At 41.0% G+C, this 23387-nt stretch overlaps 1 protein-coding gene across 1 annotated transcript in view; it reads right to left on the bottom strand.

Annotated features, from left to right (window-relative positions):
* Positions 1 to 796: 796 nt before the first annotated feature.
* Positions 797 to 23387, bottom strand: part of SNX19 (sorting nexin 19) — a 38419-nt gene continuing 15828 nt past the window's right edge. Inside the window, exons 9-11 of the mRNA XM_019713974.3 lie at positions 3205 to 3389; positions 2098 to 2185; positions 797 to 1030 (exon numbers count right to left, since the gene is read on the bottom strand). Coding sequence (XP_019569533.3) covers positions 898 to 1030; positions 2098 to 2185; positions 3205 to 3389 — 406 coding nt within the window. The 3' untranslated portion in view covers positions 797 to 897. The remainder of the gene's footprint in view (positions 1031 to 2097; positions 2186 to 3204; positions 3390 to 23387) is intronic.

The raw sequence follows: 23387 nt of genomic DNA, 5'->3' as shown, positions 1-23387 counted from the left end.
CAATTCCCTGCAAGTTTGCTGATATTATTGGTTCCGATTAAAAGTTCCCCACCCGACTTGTGCAGAGAGAACCCCATCATTCCTGGGGTTCCTATTCTTTGTGCATTCTCAGCCATGGTGCAAGTATTTCCCTTCCCTTTGGAAGCACTGAGTTGAACATGCAAATTGTCATAGGATTTTGTTGAAGGAAGACAGAGAGAAGGTCACAAAGGCCAAAACTCAATTGCTCTTAGGGAAGGGGTTGTGAAGAAAGCTAATTAAATAAAATCTGTGATGCAACTCTCTTTCAGAAAAGGCTGTGGAGGGTTGGGTGGATGTACCAGCAGCCTTGGCAGTCTGCTTTGAAGTCTTCTGGACAGGAAAAGTGTAGCCACCCAGGGAAGCAGGCTTCAATGATATCCTTCACAGGTCTGATGTGCTGGAAAATAGCCAATGAGCAAGAAGTCCCTTGAGAAATGTGTCCCTCCCTCTTCTGGAATTGTTGGGAACCTAGATAGGACCCACGGGTCTGGCTTTCAAGAGCAGTCCTGAATGAATTTTCCGTTTTCTAGTGGGAACAAAGAGCTCAGAAGATTGTTTTCTTCTCCAAGGAAATCTGGCTATCTTTTTTTCTCTTGATTTACCTAGAGTTTGTGTGCTGGCAGATTAGGTACACGCATGCACAGGGCCAGGCTATCAGCAAACAATCTTATGGCAAACGGGCTCATTCCTCTACTTCACAGATTCCTTTTTCAAAGGAAACAGGATCTACCCACCAGCAACACTAACCACCACAAAGAAAGTACGGCAATGGATATGCGTGCAATTGGTACATATATTCTCCCATCGCCTGACTGGTCTCTGAGTGGCACAGTAACTCCTTTTCAAACCTTCAAAGAATGGGTGAATAACCTATGGCTAAAGGGAGACACCCGTCCTCTTGGGGTTGCTTGGGGTATCTGAGGCAGAGGTGGTTGTGGCAGACTCCTCAACTGCAGCATTGAGATCCAAGAATTCCAGGATGATGTCCCAAAGGCAGTAAATCAAATGCCTGAAACAAATGGACACAACTTAGAGGAAGGCGTGGCTCACTCAGGAGACACCAGATTCTGTTTACGACATTTATTTTCCCTCCCCACCCCCCCACTACGGATATAGCTTGATGAAGCCACTGACATGACACACGTTTGTTGAACTAAAAAAGGCTATGACCCCAGTAAAGGTACAAATAGTACTTGAGATTAGATTTTAGAAAATTCTGTATTTGTTTATATAGCTACGTTAGCACATCGGCACTGCTCCGAAGAACTGTGAGGGAGAGAAAATCCCTGTGATATCAACTTACTAAGAATTTTCAGAGCTTCTGACTACTGCTATTTCTCATCACTATAGATGTACAGGCTACCTTACAAACAATGAGGCAAAGGCCAGGATCCTTGAGGAGTGGGAGCTGGTAGATGCCGTCTGCTTTGGGACAGGGTTTGAGAGAGGAGGGGAAGTGCTCAGTACTTCTCAGAAGCGTTCTATCCCAAGGTACCAGCCAGGAAATACTTAGCTCTTCTGAATTATTCTAAGAGTATTCACCCAGCATTTCTGGTGCTTTATCGAAGCCCAACCTCATTATCTGTCTACCTCATACAAAACAAAGACCCTTCCTGATCCTAACACTAATCATAGCTTTGCTGTGAGGCCAGGCACCTATGGGTGAAAATCATTACACGGCCTATAACGCACAGGCCAGGGGATGTTCTCAATGTTCACAGGGGCTGGCAGATGTTGGAAAGAAACATTAAGCACACAAAACAAGCCTGCAGGGTGATAGCGCACTTTCAGTAGCTCAAGTGGGGGCCTGCACCAAGTTCTGCCAAATATAAACACAGAAGAGGCTGGTGCAACACTAGCTTCTGCTCACATGACAACCTGTAGGAGCCAGTAGTGTGTGGGTTTTACTTGGTGTGTGTGGACCTGAGTGTCACTCTCTGCAGTCAGGACCCAGGGCAAGGAAAGACTGTAATCCCGTTCTTCTCAGTGTGGGTTGTTCACTTGGAAACCGTGGGCACCTCTGAGACCACAGATGGCTTCAGCTATGCTGATGTTGGGTACACACTTTTCACCTACCTATTGATGAGGGGTTGCTGCAGTGATTCCAAGACTAGACTCCAGCTCAGCCGGCATTTATTCACCCCAAGGATTTCTACCAGGACATCTGAAGAGGAAAATACAGATGTGGTTTTAGTGTTACCAGTGAAGGAAGGCTTAGATTCTAAGGAGAGTTTCTCATGATATCTGCTCTCTGTATTCAAATGAGTATTTCTGGCATACCTCTGAACTACACAGACAAACTAGAAATCCTCAGAAAACAGAAAAATTAAGGAAAAATGTTTCTTAAGTTAGGTGTCTAAATAAGAATGGGCCTCAAGAAATGATTTTGTAACCTGTCACTGAAGTGCAGGTACCCTGATGCAATGGCTTAGGTTGGAGAACAGAGGTTACTGACAGTGAATAACATTGTCCTGAGCTAAGACTTCACTACCACACCCTGGGGAACATAGACAAACTGCCCTCTAAAAACTGTACAGAGCAAATCAAAACAAACCCGCTTCAGAGTTTGTTTTTATTTACTGCCACAGACCATGCACCTTACTCAGTGGCCCCAATTTATCTAGGCTGAGCTTCTGTAGGACACAGATTTCCTTCCCTGGTCCGAATTCTGAGTTGTCAGAGAACTCCAAGTCTCCATCTGGTAGGAATGGTTCTGAGACCTGCCTCTGTGGTGCAGACAGAGCTTCCCCAGATCTGCCCCACAGTTACAATCCCAAATATCTGCAGGATTCTCACCTACTACCATGTTTCCCCGAAAATAAGACCAGGTATTATACTAATTTTTGCTCCAAAAGGCACATCAGGGCTTATGTTCAGGGGATGTCAACCTGAAAAATCATGCTAGGGCTGATTTTCCAGTTAGGTCTTATTTTCAGGGAAACACGGTATCTGTGATTGGTCATAGCCATCCTTTTCATTCCCTCAGCATCACCTGGGTGAGGGGTCAAAAACATTGCAGCCCTGATCATTTTCCTATTAGTCTGAGAATTGGTGGGTCAACAGGTTTTTGAGTCTAGCCACATTTAAGGCCCTTTGAAAATGGGGAAAGGTATGGGGCAATGGTAGCAAAGCAGGATCAGAAAGAAATAGTTATTAGAATAATCAATCTCACTGTCCAATTACCTGGCAGGACTCCCATGAGGCTCTCCAAAGCTTGTTTCTCAGCAGTCAGCTTCTGCTCCTTCGTCCTTACCAGCCGCGGATACTTAGGTAAAGCCCCACCAGGCCAGATGGATTCCTGAAGAAGTCGGAGGTACTGCACCCAGCGCTGTGGACATGTTAGGTTAGCTACTTGCACCTCTAGCCATCTGTGGTGGAAGAGAGAAGAAAGGTCAGATAAATCTGAAGGAAAGGGCACTCCAAGGTATAAATCATGTGAGCGATCCAAACAGGGCAAAGCAAAGAGTACCAACACTCACAAATTAAACCAGGCCAGTTCAACAACTTGGGATCACAGAACTTGAAGATGAGTAATAATACTGATATTGTTATTTACTGAGTGGCCACTATGAGCCACTCATCGGATTAAGGGTTTCACAGAACACAACACTTACAAGCACCACAAGAGTTCTGTCACACCTCTAAAAAAATGTCTCAGTGCTTTGGTGCTCAGGAAATGTTTGTTGATTAACTGGCAATTGTTCTTATTATAATGAAAAATTTCCTTTGTCTAAAGGGGTCTCTGTCTCTGGGCAAGGCTGCACCTTTCCAACTCTCCTCCAGTGGGAAGCAGTGTAACTTCTCAGTAACACATGCATGCAGCCTGTACAGTCAAGGGTTTGATGATTTGACACAAATCCCTCTCTCTTGCCACCTTGTCCATATCCAGTTGGTCTTCACGTCTTCATAACCTGTCTTGAGCATTTCCTATGTTTGCACTTTGCTCATAACAGTCCTTTCACTGACAAGGCCCTCTCCTTTGTAGTAGCAGAAGTCCACCTTCGGCAAGACCTGTTTAAATCCCACCTCCTCCACCAAATCCTTGACCACTCCAGCTAGAAGTACTCTCTTTCCCCTCCGATCTCTACTGGCACTTAGTTCTACAGCACAGGATTGAAACTAATATTACTTTGGAATATAAATTATTTTCTCATGTGTTTACAGCTTTACTTTTCCAACTAAATTATAAGCACAAGAGTTTTATGACTTTTAGCTCTAAAAATAATTCCCACAGTGCCTTGGTGCTCAGGAAATGTTGGCTGATTAACTGGCAATTGTTATTACAATGAAAATTTCCCTTTGTCTAAATTTCAAAAATGAGTCAATAACTCTGAGGGGGCAGATATACCAAGTCTGCAGTTCCTGCACGGTGTTTCCACCTTATTCTTTATTTGTCCCTGCATTTTTTTTCAGAGCAATGTGGCTACTAGCTGAAGTTCAAGACCACCGAGGCCTCTGTAGTGTGTACCATGGTTGAGACTGGCATGGCTGTGGCCATAACGGATGGACCACCAACCATGTCTAACCATGCATGGAAGACTACTTGGTACAGCACCACATGGCAGCTCATGCTGTCGCTCCTACGGTATACCCGAGTTACTTGTCACCTATCCAAGAGCAGAGGGGCTGCCAAGGCAAACTTTATTTAACCTCCACTCTGCCAGACAGTCTGCATTCCACTCAAGCTAGGCATTCCAGCCTTGAGGGCTGCAGTCCCCCAAGTCCAGGGCTCACAACTGATTCTAAGAATAGGAAGTCTAAAAGGTAATGGCAGGGCAAGAATGGCAGACATCGACGGAGATCAAGAGCAGTATAAAGCTGCCCTTGCCCCAAATAGCCATCACGATAGTATTTGGTATTATTAGGGCTGCATTGCCTTTTTATAGGGCTTTTCATTCAGCGAGCCTAAGACGCCTGATGAAAGGGATCCTGGATCAAGAATTCCGTTTCTGTTTATAGAAGAGGGCTACCAAAGAGGGTGCAATGACCTGAGTTTTCTGTAGGGAAGCAAGGGATCCGATTCTCTTACCCCTAGTTCTCTGCTTTACCTCAAGCCACATATACTTGTGTGACTTTTGCTAAGGGTGAATGATGTGTACTAAGGTCTCATCTAACTGACTGGAGTCCCGGGAATACAAGAAATAGAATTTGTGCAAACTGGCAGAAATAAAACAAACTTCATGTTTAAATAGAGGAATATAGTTTAGAAAGTGGCTTCTATTTGCTAGTTTGTTTTTCTCATTATTTTTAATACCCTGAAGGTAAAAGACACAAACCACACACACTTGTACCACAGATTTAAACATTCATTCTTTTCAGGTTTCTCCTCTTGCCCAGGTTCTTCCCTCCTCCTCTAAGAAAACAGAGGCTTTCTCCTAGACATTAGCCTGACATTAGCCTGTTTCATTTCTTAGCCCCAGCGAGCCCACACGGAGAAGACTAGGGCAATAAATCTTTCTTGTTCACAGAACTTGTGAGATTTGGCATCTCTTCATGAATGATGAATCTCCCAATCTGTAAGGAAAAAATGATAAAGCCCAAACCAAGAAAATCACCACCACCGTTACTACCATTGCCCAAACTGCCCTGCCCCACAGATAATACAAAAAACAACAACAAAAAATCTATGCGCTGTAGAGCCATTTCTAAGGCACGCTGTATTATTACAAACAATGTCTTCCTTAGGTTGTAAATGGCCACATTCAGGGATTCCGTTTCCTTTGCTGTGCCTAACACTGAGCACAGAACCAGTAACACAACCACGAAGAGGGTAAGGGTTTCTTCATCCAACAATCTCTTCCCCCCTTTCCACCTCCATATTCCCTTCCTTTTATTCTCTTGTCCTGCTCTAAGTGAAGCTCCATACACACCACCAGTGCTTTATCTAACTTTATGAATTCCCTTGGTCCTGCTCCGTTTATCCTGAAACTGAGCTAGAGCAGAGAAAGCAGAGAGATCAGGCTCTGGAGTATCAAAAGAGAGACTGATGTCTTAACTCCTCATTAGTTCTCTTCATCTCTCTATTCCACACGTTTCCTTTCTATTCTTAACCTAGGAGTGAGAAGGTTAAAAAGAAATCCATATCCCTATAGCTCTCTTGAAGCAAAAGGAATGAAATTTATGTGTCCGGAGTCCAATGCATAACAGCTATTCCAGCATCAATTTCTGGAACCTATGGGTGCCACTTACAGTTACACTAACAGAAATCCCAAGTTTCAAGGTGGATACACACACACACACACACACACACACACGGTTCTGAAAATGTATTATGAATTATTTATAAGAAATCACTAAACACAAATTCTATTGTTTATGTAACATAAGACACATGAGGTAAATATGCTAAAATACAGCAGAGAAGAGTTCCAAGGTTTTCTTTTCTACTACTATTCCAGTTCTGATATTTGATTTAAAGATATCTCTTTCTACTATCCTACCTTTTTCCCAAAGAAAAGAAGAAGAGAAAAAAGCCAAACCAGGTCTGTTCCATTAGGCCATCTCTGAATGATTCAGTGCAAATGGAAGCCTTACTAGTGGGCCCAGAAATAGCCAATAAAATGAGAAAAAGGCAACAACAGATTGACACTGACACACTGAAGAGCTTCTCTGATGCCAGAAGTGGAAGGAGGAAGGATGTAGAGATTAGGGCTTCCCACTGCACTGAGAGTGCATGTCTTGTCCGTGTTCAAAAGAACTTGGTCTGAAACAGCTACTGATAGAGGAATGAAGCAGTGGCTAAAAAATAAAAGTTTAATACTAGGGCTTAAGATGGCACTTCAAGGTTAGCAGAAGGTCACTTTCCATCAAAACAGCAGAATCAAATCTCACAAGAAGGGGAGAAAACTGTAGGGACCATGTCTAATCTAATTAGCCAAATTCCTTCCACTTTTCTGAGAGTTGCTATGGCTGAATGAGCAAGGGCCCTGAGTTAAGTATGGCTTAATGCGGAGGACAGGGGGAAAAGGACAGTGAAATCATAACACAGAAAATATTCCTAAGAGCAATAAAAATATTCTAACTAAAATGCCTGGTGCAGTCTCAATGAAATAAAATAACAGACTCATTCCTTGTACCCTTTTTATCCACTGGGCTGTACCTCTGTAGACAACCCAAGTGTGATTACGCTCCAAGCTCATCCTAACGTACCAAATACAGGTCAAAGAAAAACAGAAAAGAAAGATCAGGTTAAAGCTTCCATCATTCTAAATAGATACATAGGACATTAAAAGTATCAACTTATTTTATTACCCTTAGAGCAGGGTTTTCCAACCTTGGCTCTACTGACATCTTGGACTGCTAATTCTTTGTTGTGGAGGGCTGTCCTGCACACTGTAAAATGTTGAGCTGCATCTCTACCCCCCACCATACTAGTTGTGTGACAATCAATGATGTCTCCAGACATTATAACATGTCCTCTGAGGGACAAAATTGTTCTCAGTTGGGAATCATTGCCTTAGACTTAGGGTCTTTTGTATATAGTGTATCAGGCCACTTTTACAGTAATTTAAAAACTGGTGGTTGTGGCACAATATTTTTCAAACTGTGGGATGAACGGCATTAGAGGCCATGTAATCAGCTTTGTGGTTTGTGATATTTAAATACATATAATTAGAAATAGATTAGAAGACATAAAAGTGCATCTCATGTTTTGGGACCCTTCTGCTTCATATACAAGATCTGACAAGTTCACAAACTCATCCTAGAAAAAGTGCTACATACCTCATTGCTGAATATCACCAAGGTCACCTTCAAAGTACTCCCCTTGGGAAGCTATGCACTGATGCCAGTGCCTAGTGCACCCTTCAAAGCAATTTTGGAACTCTTTTTCTGGAATGGCCATCAGAGCTGTCGTCATATTACGCTTGATGTCCTGAATGTCATCAAAATGTCTTCCTTTCAATGTTTCCTTTATCTTCGGGTAAAGAAAGAAGACACTGGGGGCCAGATCAGGTGAGTAGGGAGGGTGTTCCAATACAGTTATTGTTTACTGGCTAAAAACTCCCTCACAAGCAGTGCTGTTTGAGCTGGTGCATTGTCCTGATGCAAGAGCCATGAATTAATTGCTGGTGAAAATTTCAGGTCATCTAACTTTTTCATGCAGCCTTTTCAGCACTCCCAAATAGTAAACCTGATTAACTGTTTGCCCAGTTGGTATAAATTCATAATGAATAATCACTCTGATATCAAAAAAGGTTAGCAACATTGTTGCAACAAGTTTGAAAACTTAATTGTCTGACCCGGTATGTATGTATCTATGGATATATATCTGATACGTGTGTGTGTATGTGTTTGTGCCCGTGTGTGGGTGTTCATGTGGATCATGATGTAAAATGTATTTCTTACAGTGGGTTGAAGTTTAAAAAAAGTTGAAAAGCATTGATATAGTACAGGGAATCAGGAATTACAACAACAGGGGGAAAAAAGCCTAAGCCACATTTTTAGCCTCCTGGAAACACTCCGCAACCCACCCACCCTCAAGCACCCTGTAAAATGTTTACAATGGCATAAACCATGAACACTGTATCCACACTCCTAGTGCATTACTTTGAGTATGTGCTCATTATATCAGTTGCCTCAATCTATGGGGTAGAGAGAAAGGAGATCTGGAGGGTGATGGTGTGGATCCAGGGCATTTTCCACTAAACCAGTTGTTTTTGCCAATTTCATACCTGATAAAACACTTCTCTTCCCTCTGATTCCTTTTCCAGGCCTCTGCCTTCCTGCCAGAGCCCCTTGTGTTTATGCAGTCACCCCCTGGCAGCTCTCAGCTCTAGGCTTCTCAGTCCTATAACTAGCCAGACCCAGGTTTCTCAGCTGTGTCTGAGAAAGTTCATCACTGTTGTCCTCTGTGTATCTACGTCACCATCCTTTCCTGCCTGTATTGGGAGAAGAATGAGGAGGAAATGAACTTCAAGGGCAAGATACTCTTCTTTCTTTCTCCCAATGACTACTGTAAAATCTAAAATGGCTCATGGTGTCTACATAATTTCTTCTTTGATTTTTACATTTATGTTTTAAATCACAGATCCATGTTTAAAACACGAGCTTCAAGGGTAGACTATATAGTGCCTAAATACCATGATTTAGGAATCTGAGTTCCATAGTTTTATACCTAGCCACAAAGAGTTTTTGTTTTTGATTAGTAATGTACAAGTTATGGATATAAAATATGTGTTAAGAATTGAAGCATTCTTAATCAAGGAAGGAAATTAAAGAAATCATTTGTTGATCTGGTCAAGATAGGAGAATAGGTAAATGCTGTGCTCACCTCTTCTCAGGACATCAAAATTGCAAATTGCAACTAAACTACAGAACAACCATCATTGAGAATCACCTGAAGTCTAGCTGAACCGAAGCCCTACAACTAAGGACAAACAGATGCAGCCATCTTGAGACTGGTAGGAGGAGTGGAGACACAGAATGGGCTGGTCCCACACCCATGTGACCATTAAAAATCGGGAGGGATAACTTGGCTGTGGACGTACCCCCTCCAGAAAAACGAGGGGTCCTACCCAGCCCCACAGCAGGCTCCCCAACCCAGGGTCTCAGTGCTTGGGAGAGAGGTACCCGTAACTTCTGGCTGTGAAAACCAGCGGAGATTGTGGCTGAGTGAGATGGAGCGTGGCTGGAATCCCAGGCACTCCTCTTAAAGGGACTCGGCATGAACTTACTTGCTGATGGAGTTACTCGCGCTGAACTACAGTGCTAGGGCAGCAGTTAGAAAGGTGCCAGGGACATAACAGGGAGGAACTGAATTGTCTGGATTCAGGGTGAGGGCTGGAGGAGCAGTATTCTACCTGATGGAGAAACTGGAGGAAGCCATTGTTTCTTTAGAGGGCCCTCCCCTCTCCTGGCATGCAGACACAGGTGGCCATCATATCTGAGTCTCCTTCAACCTAGCTAACACAATTCGTTCACCCTGAGTCCCTAAGACCCCACCGTACCCAACTTCTGGGCCTACCCAAGCTGCTTCCAGTGGCTTTTCTGTATGAATGGCTTGTCTTGGTTCATGCTGAGGACTGCCCTAAAATCTCTCAAAGGTTCACAAAACCCAAAGAAGCAGCACCTGGCTTTAGCATGTCCTGTACCTCTGGTTGAGCTGCACTAAGCCCAGCACTAGTGACAGCCGACCTTGGTTCATGGCTTGGCCTCTTGAGGCATCTCCAAGCCCAGCATGGTCAGCGGCCATTTGTGGATTGCTTTGTGGCCCATGTCAGGTGGCCGTGGGCAGGGCATAGGCTGCAGCTGTACTTGGCTTTCGGTAGGGCCCCTACCAAGAGACCCTGGGGCTGGCATGCCTGGTGGCCAGCTTCTGAAGGGGTTGGAGCATCACCCAGCTGCCTCTGGAAATGACACACCCTAAGGGCAGACTGGGCAGGCACTAAAACCCTGCTAAAGCGAATCCTGCCCCTAGGGTCAGCCCCTGCACAACAGCTCCTCCACTGTATTCACAGCCAGTCCTCACAAAGAATCGGCCTGAGGGTCAATCGCAACCATTGACATGCAAACAGCAATGAAGGCTCAACTACAACAGGAGGGCACACACAACCCACACAAGGGACATACCTCAAGTACCCAACACACGTGACCAGAAAGACTGTGCCACTGAACCCCACAGCACATCTACTACATGCGGCCACTCTACTAAGGCCGGAAGACATAGCAGCCCTACCTAATACATAGAAACAAACAGGCAGGCAGCCAAAATGGAGAGACAAAGAAACATGTCCCACATAAAAGAACAGAATAAAGCTCCAGAAAAAGAACTAAACAAGATGGAGACAAGCAATTTACCAGACACAGAATTCAAAACACTGGTTATAAGGATGCTCAATGATCTCAGGGAGAACTTCAACAAAGAAGATATAGGAAACATAAAAATGGAGATAGAAAACATAAAAGAGAACCAGTCAGAAATAAAGAATACAGTGACAGAAATAAAGAATACTCTACAGGGAATCAACAGATTAGATGAAGCAGAGTATCAAATCAGCAATTCAAGATAAGGTAGAAGAAAACATCCATTCAGAACAGCAAAAAGAAAAAAGAATCCAAAAAAAATGAGGATAGTTTAAGGGACCTCTGGGACAACATCAAGTACAACAACATTCTCATCAGAGGGGTACCAGGAGGAGAGAGAGAGCAATGAATTGAAAAACTATTTGAAGAAATAATGACTCAAAACTTCTCTAACCTGGCAAAACAAATAAATATATAAGCCCAGGAAGCACTCAGAGTCCCAAACAAGATGAATCCAAAGAGGCCCACACCAAGACACATCACAATTAAAATGCCAAAGTTTAAAAACAAAGAAAATCTTAAAAGCAGCAAGAGAAAAGCAGTTACCTACAAAGGAGCTCCCATTAGACTGTCAGCTGATTTCTCAACAGAAACTTTGCAGGTCAGAAAGGACTGGAATGAAACATTCAAAGTGACGAAAAGCAAGATTACTCTACCCAGCAAAGCTATCATTTAGAATCAAAGTACAGATAAAGAGCTTCCTGGACAAAAAAAAAAAAAAAAAAAGCTAAAGGAGTTCATCAACACCAAAACAGAATAATAACGAATCTTAAAGGGACTCTGTTACAACGAAAAAAAAGAAAAGATAATAAATATGAATAAAATGGCAATAACTACATATCTATCAATAATTACTTTCAATGTAAATGGATTAAATGCTCCAATCAAAAGATTGGAGAACTGGTGGTTGGAGAACTGACTCTGGGTGGTGAACACAAAATGTGATTTTTAGATGATGTAATACAGAATTGTACACCTGAAATCTATGTAACTTTACTAATAATTGTCACCCCAATAAACTTTAATTTAAAAAAAAAAGATCTGGTGGTTAAATGGACAAGAAAACAAGAACCTGACACATGTTGCCTACAAGAGACTCACTTCAGATTGAAAGACACATACAGACTGAAAGTAAAGGGATGCAAAAAGTTATTTCATGAAAAAAAAAAAAAAAAAAAAAAAAAACTGGGGTAGCAATACTTATATCAGACAAAACAGACTTTAAAACAAAGGCTATAACAAGAGACTAAGTACCCATTCAACCCACTTCTGGGTGTTTATCCAAAGAAACTCAAAATGCTACATGCTACTTCGAAGGGATGTGTGCATCTGTATGTTCATTGCAGCATTATTTACAATGGCCAAGATGTAGAGGCAGCCTGGGTGTCCATTAATGGGAAAATGGTACATATATACAATGGAGTATTGCTCGGCCAGGGAAAGGAATGGGTTCTTGCCATCTGCAGTGGCACGGAAGGACCTAATGTTGTGCTGCATGGAGTGTCAGACAGAGAAAGACAGATGCAATGTGATTTTGCTTATATGTGGAATCTAAAGAACAAAATAAACAAACGAAACAGAAACAAACTCATAGATACAGAGAACATTTTGATGGTTGCCAGGAAGGGGATTGGAGGTCAGTAAAAAAGGGCAAGGGATTAAGACATACAAATTGGTTGTTACACAGAAGTCATGGGGATGTAGGTTATAGCATAAGGAATATAGTCAATAAATTGTATTAACTATGTATGGTGTCAGATGGGTACTAGATTTATTGGGGTGATAGATGGGAGGGGAATTGAGGGTGAAAAAGTTTAAGGCATTAAGAAGTAGAAATTGGTATTTACAATATACTCATGGGAATGTAATGTACAGCATAGGGAATATAGTCAATAATATTGTGATAATGTGGTATGGTGTCAGATAGTTGCTGTACTTATGGTGATCACTTCTTTTAGGTATATAAATGTTGAATAACTATTGTGTATGCCTGAAACTAATATAATAGTGCATGCTAGCTATATTTTAATGAAAATCTTTTAAAAAAGTAATTATTTGTTGACTCTTAGAGGTTATCCATTCCAGTCTCATTAATTCACACATTAAAACACTGAGAACTAAAAAGGAGCACTTCATAGCAAGAGGCTACTTTACTTTAGAGTTGGAAGAAAATGTAGAGGTTATTCTTATGTAACCTCCTCACAAGGAATCCCCTGTATAATATCATGGTATAGCTTGGGGTTCTGGCCTCTGAACCTAGAAAACTGGGCTCTTTATCTTAGCTCTACCACCAATTAGGAATGTGACTTTGGGGGAAGCTGCTTAATTCCTGAAACAGTAATTTCAATTCATTAGTGATATTATTAAATACCGGCAACCAAAATCTCCCTTTTGTAACTCCCAGTCATTGCTCATACTTCTGTCCACTGAAGTTAGGGTTTCCGGGCGGGAATTCCCGCCCATTCTCGTGATTTTTTTCCTTCGCTTTCCCATTCCCAAATTCTGAGAAAAGTTGGTTGGGAAATTGGGAAAATCAGCTCCTTGAACCCAGTAATACCCACAATGGGAAATAAACGTACTACTCACAATGCATCTCTTAGACATTTTTCCTATTTATCACTAGGGTTTCCGGGTGGGAATTCCGGCCCATTCTCGGGAATTTTCTTCGCTTTTCCATTCCTGAATCCCGAGAAAAGTTGGTCAGGAAATTGGGAAAATCGGCTCCTTGAACCCAGGTGGTTGGTAGTATTGGCCGTCACTTTGTGGAAACGATTCATCATGGAGAACAGAAAACAGTTTATATCTCGGGATTCAGGAACCAGAAAGCAAAAACAATTCCTGAGAATGGGCAGGAATTCCCGCCGGGAAACCCTAGCTGGAGCTAACAGGATGTATTGAAATTACCAAGTCAAATCTCACTTTCACCAGACAACGCTTTGTGTTTTTAAACACATCTATTCTTTCTTCCCTCTATATACCCTATGTATATACCCTCGATTCCACCAATGTCAAAGTTGAGTGCACAGAAGACACTCAATAAATGTGTGATGAATGAAGGAGAGAAATAAACCATTCGTCATCCTGGGTGTGTGTTGCTTTGTTACTCTCTCTTAAAATAGAGTGCCCAGAAGCAAACACAACCTCCAGATAGTCCCTAACCAGCAAAGAATGCAGAGGATTAGTGCCTTCCTTGATCCAGACACTATACTTCTATTGATATAGTCGAAGGTTTTGTTGGCTTTCTGGGCATACACAACAAAGCACTGACTCATACGTAGTTTGCACTCAACTAGAACCCTAAGTCTATATACACACTTAACACAAAATCATATGCCCCTCTGTTAAGCATAGTCTTGCCCTTCTGTACTTGTGCAATTTTTTAAAAATTTAAATTCTGATTTATAACATTTATTTCTACTAAATTCCATCTTGTTGGTTTTAGACTATCATTCTAGCCTTTCTAAATCTTTCAAATCTTGATTTCTGTCATCCCAAGTATTAATTATACCTTTAAGATTGGAGTCAGTTGCAAATTTACTGATGAAAGAATTTAACAGGATAACAAGAGCAACGCTCTTCTATTACTAGAAATTTCCCTCCAGATTGACATAAATTACTTATGAGGTAAAGACACTCAACTAGCTACAAATAACTTAAAAGTACTATAGTCTAGGCCACATACGAGGTGTGATCAAAAACTATGGTGAATGCTACTGCCGAGTGCCATCTGACAGAAAGGCAGGGATCTTCAACACAGGAAGTGGCGCATTGAACCTTAACAACAGTGTGTGACAAGTTTCAACCTATTTGGTGCAGTCGGTGTGAGCTGTGGTTGAGAAAAGGTGTGTTTTAAAATGTGCTATAAATCATGGATCACGAACAATGCATTAACGTGAAATGGGCAAATGGTTTCACCCTCCATCATGACAAGGCTCCGTGTCACACATGACTTCTGGCATATGGCAACTTCTGTCAAATAAAAACATTACGGTGTGTCCTCATCCACCTTATTCACCAAATCTGGCAGCGTGCAACTTCTGGCTCTTCCTCAAAGCCAAAAGGACCATGAAAGGTAAATGTTTTTAATCGATTCAGGACATGGAAGCAGCCACAACAATGCAAATAAAGACATGCATGAAAGAGGACTTCCAGACTACTTCAGAAAGTGGCAAGAATGATGGGATAAGTGCGTTCGAAGAGATGAGGAGTATTTTGAGGGGGATTAATGGCAATGTGTCTTTTACTATAATAAACTTTTTAAAATTTAAATATTCACCATATTTTCTGATCACACCTTGTATATCCATTTTGTCCATATGGATATTATGAAAATATGGCAAAAACTTGTTGAAATCCATATACAGTATAACAACCAATGCATTCCTTTTGTATAATAATTTAATAATCTTCCTACAAAAATTTAGAAAACAATATTTATCAGGCAGGACACGTTCCCATTGAAGGCATACTGGTTTCTAGAGCTCGCCATTTACCTCCCCTAGTGTTCACAAAACAGCTATTTAATAAACTGCTTCAGAAATTTCCAACAACCCGCATGATATTTGTCCATCTCTAACCCAACACATCTCATATGGCTATTTTCTTAATGATCTTATGTCTTTATGATAAATATAAATTTTTTCAGTTCCATGGAATATAATTCATCTGGATCAGGTACATGAGCTTTAAAACAGGTTAAATGCTCTCTTATTTTCATTCCTATTTTAGTTTTCAATTCTAGTTTAATCATGTTTGTTCAATTCTTGTTAGATCATTTTCCTTGATGGAAGAAAGAGAAATTAAATAGCTTAGCAAAAAGTAGACCAATTCATTGTTGAATAAATGAAAAAGTGTTTTCTCAGTGTAACCAGTTAATACTACAACATCTGTTCCAAACAATTTACCTATATTTTCTTGGTTCTTCTTGTTTTTAAGGTTTGTTAGTGTTTTAGTTTTTTTCTTTTAACATTTATCCACAACTTCAGCTCCTTCTGAGTTTAAGCTTACTGGACACCATTCTTATTCTATTGCTATTGTTTGGTGTTACTCAGTATATGTCCCTTCTCTTTATTTTTTATATATGTTCATCTACAATCTGATCTGTTAACTACCCTGTTTTCATTTGACGCTGATTCTTTTCTTTCCTCATTGAAATCGTGTTTGTTTACTCCATTTACTCAACACATACTGGTTGAGCTTCTTGTAACAAAAGAATAAGATTACAAGGTTTTGAGAGCAGGGATCTTTTTGGTTCATTTTGATGTCTTCCTCAGCATTTACCATTATAGTGCCATTCACGCAATAAGCAATCAAATATTTACTGAATGAATAAGACTTATTCTGCAACTCTCAGTGATAACTTCAAGTGTTATAAAATTTTAAGTTCATTTATTACTTCATTTATTTATTAAAGCAGTATTATTATTTATCTCCTACTGTGTTATTATCCTGTGAATTTGAGTACCTCTTGTCCACCTCCGTTTTCTTTTCTCTCTCTTAGCTGTTTTTCATAATATTCGGTTTTAGCTTTATATCAATTTTTTTTTCAGCGTCTTCCTCTTCACTGAGTTGGTGGGCCTCCTGCCAAGTATATATTTTCTACTATCTTTGAGTTTTGCTCTATCTGTAGTTGGGAATATACCATGTGAGTATCATGTGCCAAGGTACAGAAATTTAAAAACCCTTCCCTTTGTACCAGTTACACGGTTAACTATTCATTCCACATTTTCCTTTTTCTTCCCAAGAAAGGTCTTCCTTCTATCTAGAAGAAAAGATGAAAATATAGTCTGGGCCTCCGGTTCCTTAAGTTTTCTACCAAAAATCTCAAAATTTATTAGAGATATAGCCCACGCTTCCTTATGTGTCATTACTTATTTTTACACAAAAGCAGATAATCATCTATTGATTTAATGAGCAACAGCAGACTTTAAATCACAACTCAGATATACTGTTCAGGAAGATATTACACTATCTTATTAGTTACGCTTCTTACTCCACAAGATAGAAAACTGGGTCATTCTTGATTTCTCCTTTTCCTTGTCCCTAATCCACATGCCCCACCAGCAACACCACATAATTTTAAAGCAATTATTAAATCTGGTTGATCCTTCTTCCTCAGTATCTCATGAATTCACCATCCCTTTACCATCCTGTAGCAATGATCTTAGCTTAGGTCCTCATCACCCTTTGTTCCTTCGTTTCTATCAGTTCAATTCTTTCCTAATTAAGTCTCCCTGGTCCTAACTTTGCTTCCTTCAATTAATCCTCTACAACACTATTTAAGTTACAAAGTTGATCATGTCATCACCTGTTTAAATTTTGCAAATGGTTTCCCACCGAATGGGGAATAAACTCTATGTTCTTTGAATGGCTCACAGGGCTCTGTATGAGCTGGTGCCTATTAACCTCTTTGGTGTAATCTTTAGCCACTTTGTTGCACATCATAGATTCTAATCATGCCTGACTTCTTTGAGTACAAATACCGTATTATTTTACTGCTCTGCCTTTAATGCTCTGTTCTCCAACGTCTGCTCTCAACTTCCCTTCAGCCTTTAAACTCTATCTCGGATGTCTTGTCCTCTATAAGCTTTGCTTGGGCCCCTCATAATTGATTACTCAGCCCCTTCTCTGAATCGTATCAAGTTCTTTATAAAGTTTTAACTTATACTATAAGTCCTTATTTATAAGACTGCACGTCCAACAGAATATTAAATTTCCTAGGGTAGGAATTTGGGGTCTTTTTCTTTTGTATTTTGATCACTTAACATAGTGTCTGCCACAGAGTGGGTAAGCAATAAACATTAGTTACTAAGTGAATTAATGCTGTATGTGGGACAAACACTGGTCTTAAAGCATGACACACTGTTCAAAGTAAGCTTTCTTAAAGCAGCAGCAGAATAGTAAGCTCTTAATTATAATATTTGTGCTTTCGGAAGAGGACAATAATACATTAAAGAAATAGTGAACAATCTAGATATCCTTTGTATTTAGCATTTTATATGTATTTATATAAACATTTGTCAGAGTTATTTTCCTAATAGTTTTTCGTTCAGGCCAGTATTAAAATTCAACTGTGTGCCAATACACCAGTGGGTGGATGTTGTAAGACGTATACTGGGTAATAAGTCAGCTGAACTAGAACTAAGAATTCATCATGAATAATCCTTACAATTCACACCTGGTTATGCATACCCCTGGAAAGGAAAAAAGGTGGAAAGCAAGGGAGTGGGTCAGCCATGCTTCATGTCTGGCACACTCTATAAATCCTAGAAAAAAGAGACAGCTGCCAGCAGCCTTGGTTTTCATCGGTTTTCCTGGCAAATAGGCCCACAGAATAGAAGGGACTGAAAGTTAAACAAAAGCAAAGGGGTTATGAGGACTATGAATCACACTTGTATTTTGGGAAGTGCCCCTGATGAAGCACATTCAAACTGATTCCAATTCCATCCCATTACTTGAAATTATTAAGAAGAAAAGGAGGCAGCAGAATGTTTGGGTAATAAATGACCAAAAGGAAAGGTTCGGCTACCAGTCCAACAAGTACAAAATGAGAGGGAGACACTTGGGGGTCCTGTGTTCATGAGACAAATAAGACTGATTACAAAGGAAGATCTCTAGAAATTTGTTTTAGATTTGAGTATTGTGACAACCTTAGGATTCCAATTTGAAAGTTTACTATGCAAATATAGCGTGCCTCTAAAGACCTTCAGGTCAACTTTTCTCGGCCCCATACTATGCTGCTATCAAGGCACAATAATCCAGCTCTGAAAAATCAGGGCTGACAGACTTTAAAGCTAGCCAAATCAAAGTCGTACTTTTTGGATGACTGCCTGCTATTCGTTTGATCCAAGTGACATCTTTCTCACAACCAACAAATTCCTCAGTCTCCGGAATAGCCAATGTCTCTGCTCCAAGCCCAAGAGATCCCTCTGTCAGGAAGCGGCCACCATAGTTTTCACGCCAATACTGAGCATAAAACAGGTTCACACCTGTCTGGGAAAAAGACAAACTTGGTATCCAGAAAAGCGACAAAGGTTTCACAGAGGCAGTGTGTTGTAGTAAGTGAAACCAACACTGAAAAAACACAAACACGTTCGAACCTGGCTTGACCACTTAAAAGCTGAAATGAACTCTCTGAGTTCTGGCTTCTTTCTAATGAAATGGGCTCATTCTTGCCTTGTCATCTTCACAAGTTATCAAGATCAAATGAGAAAAATGAAGGCAGTTTTTTTTCAGAGTGCTTGTGTGTTTGTGGATGTGTCAGAGGAAGATCCCTTAATCCTTCCAGATCCAAGGACCTAAACAATGGCAGAATCCTGAGCTAGCTTTGCATTTCATGCCTCAGTTTCCCCCTTTTGTAAAACTTGCTCTACTGCTAGCAGGCTCAAGGATGTAAATATTAGAACAGTGAACCATTTTTGTAATGAGTGTTTAAAAAGACTGGCAAGCGACCGATCCCATGGGGTTATGGGTAATTTGAAGACTGTGTTTTGAAAACCTTCCGAAAACTAGATCTTTATATATTAAACAATCAAACTTTCACTGTAGGGACTGCAGGATCAAAACTGAATCTTTCCTTCTTTCCTTGGTCCCATGTGAACTGAAACCTGGCTCATTCTCAGTCACCAGGTAGTTATTCTGCTAATTAAAATGGCCACCCATTCAGAAGAATATAGAGTCTGGAGGAGGGGAAAGGGCAGGGAGAGGCAGAGAACTGCTTAAAGCTGCAGCACTGGGAAGAAAATAAGACACAAAAGAGGGCAGGAGGCAGGAATTTAGGGTTGTCTTGACAGCTAGACACCCTGTTGTTCCTGGTAAACTTACCTCACAGGAAGCTCTCCAGGCTCTGCTCTGGGCAAAAGCTACCACTACAGGAGAGGAGGGACAGGTGATAAGTATGTGCTGTACTGGAATGGGCAGGCCCCCAACTTCTACAACTAGTACTAATCCCAGATTTAAAGTAGGCTCAACCATGATTTGGAGGAGAAGAATTAGGGATTGTATTTAAATACGCACATGGTAGAATTCGAAATTATGCTGTGAAAATGGCTAGAGTAAGGTGGAAAAGACTAGCTTGGAAGAGAACAAAGGATAAACATAAGCAGCAGACGTTGAAGAAAGCAGGAAAAACACTGGGAGGAGCATGGCAAGGAAGGACAAGTGGGACAGAAGAACTACCTGAACATATTTGTTTCCAGTTTCCTGTCTACAAGCTGAATTTTGAAAGCTTTCCAAATACAACAACATCTATCCTGACACTAAGGATACAAGATGAGCAGCCACATCTTGGGGACTTTAGGGGCACTACTTGTGGTTAGAAAACAAGGGGAGAGTGAAGGTGGTGGTGGAGGGGCTTATCCTGGTGGATGAAAAAGGGGCCACATATGAAACTTGACAAGCTCAGGGGAGGCCCACATGGAGGGCTTTATAAACCCAGAGACCAAAGTAACCACAGAGGATGGTGTGAACTTAAAAATTCCTAACTAGGGGGCCGGCCCAGTAGCTCAAGTGGTTAGCGCTCCATGCTCCTAACTCCGAAGGCTGCTGGTTTGATTCCCACATGGGCCAGTGGGCTCTCAACCACAAGGTTGCCAGTTCGATTCCTCGAGTCCCGCAAGGGACGGTGGGCAGTGTACCTTGCAACTAAAATTGAATATGGCACCCTGAGCTGAGCTGCCGCTGAGCTCCCGGATGGCTCAGTTGGTTGGATGTCCTCTCAACCACAAGGTTGCCGGTTCGACTCCCACAAGGGATGGTGGGTTGCGCCCCCTGCAACTAGCAACGGCAACTGGACCTGGAGCTGAGCTGCGCCCTCTGCAACTAAGACTGAAAGAACAACAACTTGAAGCTGAACGGCACCCTCCACAACTAAGATTGAAAGGACAACAATTTGACTTGGGAAAAAAAAAGTCCTGGAAGTACACACTGTTCCCCAATAAAGTCCTGTTCCCCTTTCCCAATAAAATCTTAAAAAAAAAAATAAAAAAAAATTCCTAACTAAAGCGGGAATCTATAGGAATACACTCAAAGAGGGGACTTTCTGGCAGTACACTTTACTCAGAGAAGCAAGTGTATGTTGAAGACCGTTCAGAACAGAGAGGAGAAGGGTGAAAGATGAAAGAAACTGGGCTTTTCTAAAAGTCAGTGGCACTGCTGGAGAGGACAGACAAGTAGCCTTTGAATCATGAAGCAAGAGAATTAATGGTTTTAATTACTATCACCCCCTAAGGCAAGGACCTATTAATTACAAAATGAACTCCGCTCCCTCCAAGGTGAGTGGGTACTGTTTAACCTGCAGCGCCTCCTGGTGCCCAGAGAGAATTATTCTTATCTTAACTCCCCGAAGCAGCAATAGCCTAGTGGACATCCCATAATGTATTTAACACAACAAAAGGATCTCTCGCTCCCTGTCTGTCAGAAAGAAGCTGACTGAAAATATTCAAAATATATTTAAAGGTTAGTTACTTTTATTTTAAAAGTAGAAATAATGCCCCATCCCTCTCTTTAAGTATGTTTCAGTGCCTGAAACATTCTTTACCCTAAACCAGTCTAAATGATATGTATAAAAGAATCCTGTTTTTTTTTTTTTTACTGTGTTTATGGTCTATACCGTGTCATTTAACCTCATATTGTTCAATATTTCTAACTGATTCTATGGGTTATCTCTTCTCAGGCTAAAAGGACCTTAAAGTAGAAAAAAATGTCACACTAGGTCTGAAGAGTTAGCACACAGCAGGTACTTAATAAGTACACATAGGCATCAAATTTTACATTTTTCAAAAATTATTTGTAAAGAGGCTACCATAACTAGAACTAAATAAAGTTAATTTCCTAGAAAGAAAAGCAAGAGGGTTGGGAATACCTGGGTTAAGGGGTAGTTCCCTGGTTCAGAAGAAACTCTGAGTTTCTGCTATGGATGTGAGTGGGGGAGAGTTTATGGAAGTGTGTAAGACAGGCTGCAGTGCATGGATAGATAATATGAGGGAAGACACTCTGATCTGAAGGACGCAGAAAAGACTTTCTGTCTCATAGGGTCTTTGTTACTAACAGATCCCCAAACAAGTTCACTACAAAGATTTCTCCCAAAACCCATCAAACTGTAAACATATTATGTACTCTACATCAGATGTGTTACTGCCTCAGCAAATAAGAGTCTCCAAGGGGATGGAATATGGAGCTTGTAAAGATGGACGGGAACGCATATTTATTGAGTGCTACCATGCGCCAGGCATACACCAAAAGGCTTTCATTTATTATGTCTTATCTTCCAACCAACTTCATGAGCTAGGCACATTTGGAGAGGAACTTGAGGCAAAGAGAGGTTAAGTGACTCGATCTAAGTTACACAGGTAGTAGCCTCAAAGCAAAATTTGAACTCAGGTCTGTCTGACTCTAAATCTCATATTCTTATTTCCCTGTCTGGAAAGAAAGAGATTAAGAAGGCACAAGAGCAGGAGATTCTTCCAGAGAAGACACGTTTAAATGGAGCCTCCAAGCAGGAGGCCCATGATGGAAGAGGGCACTGTGTGCTTTGGGAGAGTGTCACAAGAATGGGAGATGGCCTGAAGGGCCCAAAGGAAATCTCTTTGCTCAGGCCCAAACATGGCTCTGGAAATTGGAGCTGTCCCATTAAAGAGCTGTGGGGGAGGGATGTAAGAGAGATTCAGTTTACATTTGAGTTTCTTATCCTCAAGAACTGTTAAGAATCTCTGAGATTCTCACTAGTGATGAGCAGAGGGACTGCATCCATTGAAATGGCACGTAAAGTTCATTCCTTTGACACAAATTTATTAAGTGCCTTCCAAGCATACAGCTAGGCGCTTGCCATAGAATGGGGAATAAGACATAGTCCCTGCTCTCAAGATGTGCATAATCTGAAATGGCTCAAAAACTGTCTTGGGTTCCTATTGGTAGTTACAGATGGGCAAGAGACACCAATAACTTGACTTGGAAAAAAAGATTCTGAGGTTTAAATACCTCATGATAATTGTTTTTTTTAACTGTTACAATGACCAATTCTGTATCTCTGTTTGAGTGTATGAGAATTGAAGCCAGGCACCACACACAGAAGTGCAAAACACACATGCACAGGCACACAACCAGTCAGCTAACACCAGCTGTTACAATCTTAACTCTTTCACTGTGTTAATTGATTTCAAGTTTTTTTCCCCTCAAAATGTGTCAGATGTCCATAAAAAACAAGAAGTTGATATTTTGACTATTTTATGCATTTAGTAACAATTTGAGCTGCTTTGTATATAAATGACATGATTTTTGTGTATAAAAATTTTGGATATATTCCTTCTGATATATCCGACTGTTGTGGCAAAAGGGTTAAAGATGTATCCAAGCAGAAACTGTCAGTACACGATAGGGAACACATGATGTCTTTATCCTAAGATGGGTGTAGACTATGTGACACCCAAAAAATATTAATAGGAAGGCCAGTCATACAATAGGAGAGACTGTAGGGACCCATCCTGGCCCAGTCTATAGAAGTCAAGAGCTTCCCTTTATCAAATTTTAGTGCAAGACACATGGGACGAGCAGCATTCCTTTATCCG

Source organism: Rhinolophus sinicus, chromosome 9, assembly GCF_057876585.1.
Source record: "Rhinolophus sinicus isolate RSI-liver-muscle chromosome 9, RSI-T2T, whole genome shotgun sequence".
Lineage (NCBI taxonomy): Eukaryota > Metazoa > Chordata > Mammalia > Chiroptera > Rhinolophidae > Rhinolophus > Rhinolophus sinicus.
This window is presented reverse-complemented; position numbering and strand designations above follow the sequence as displayed.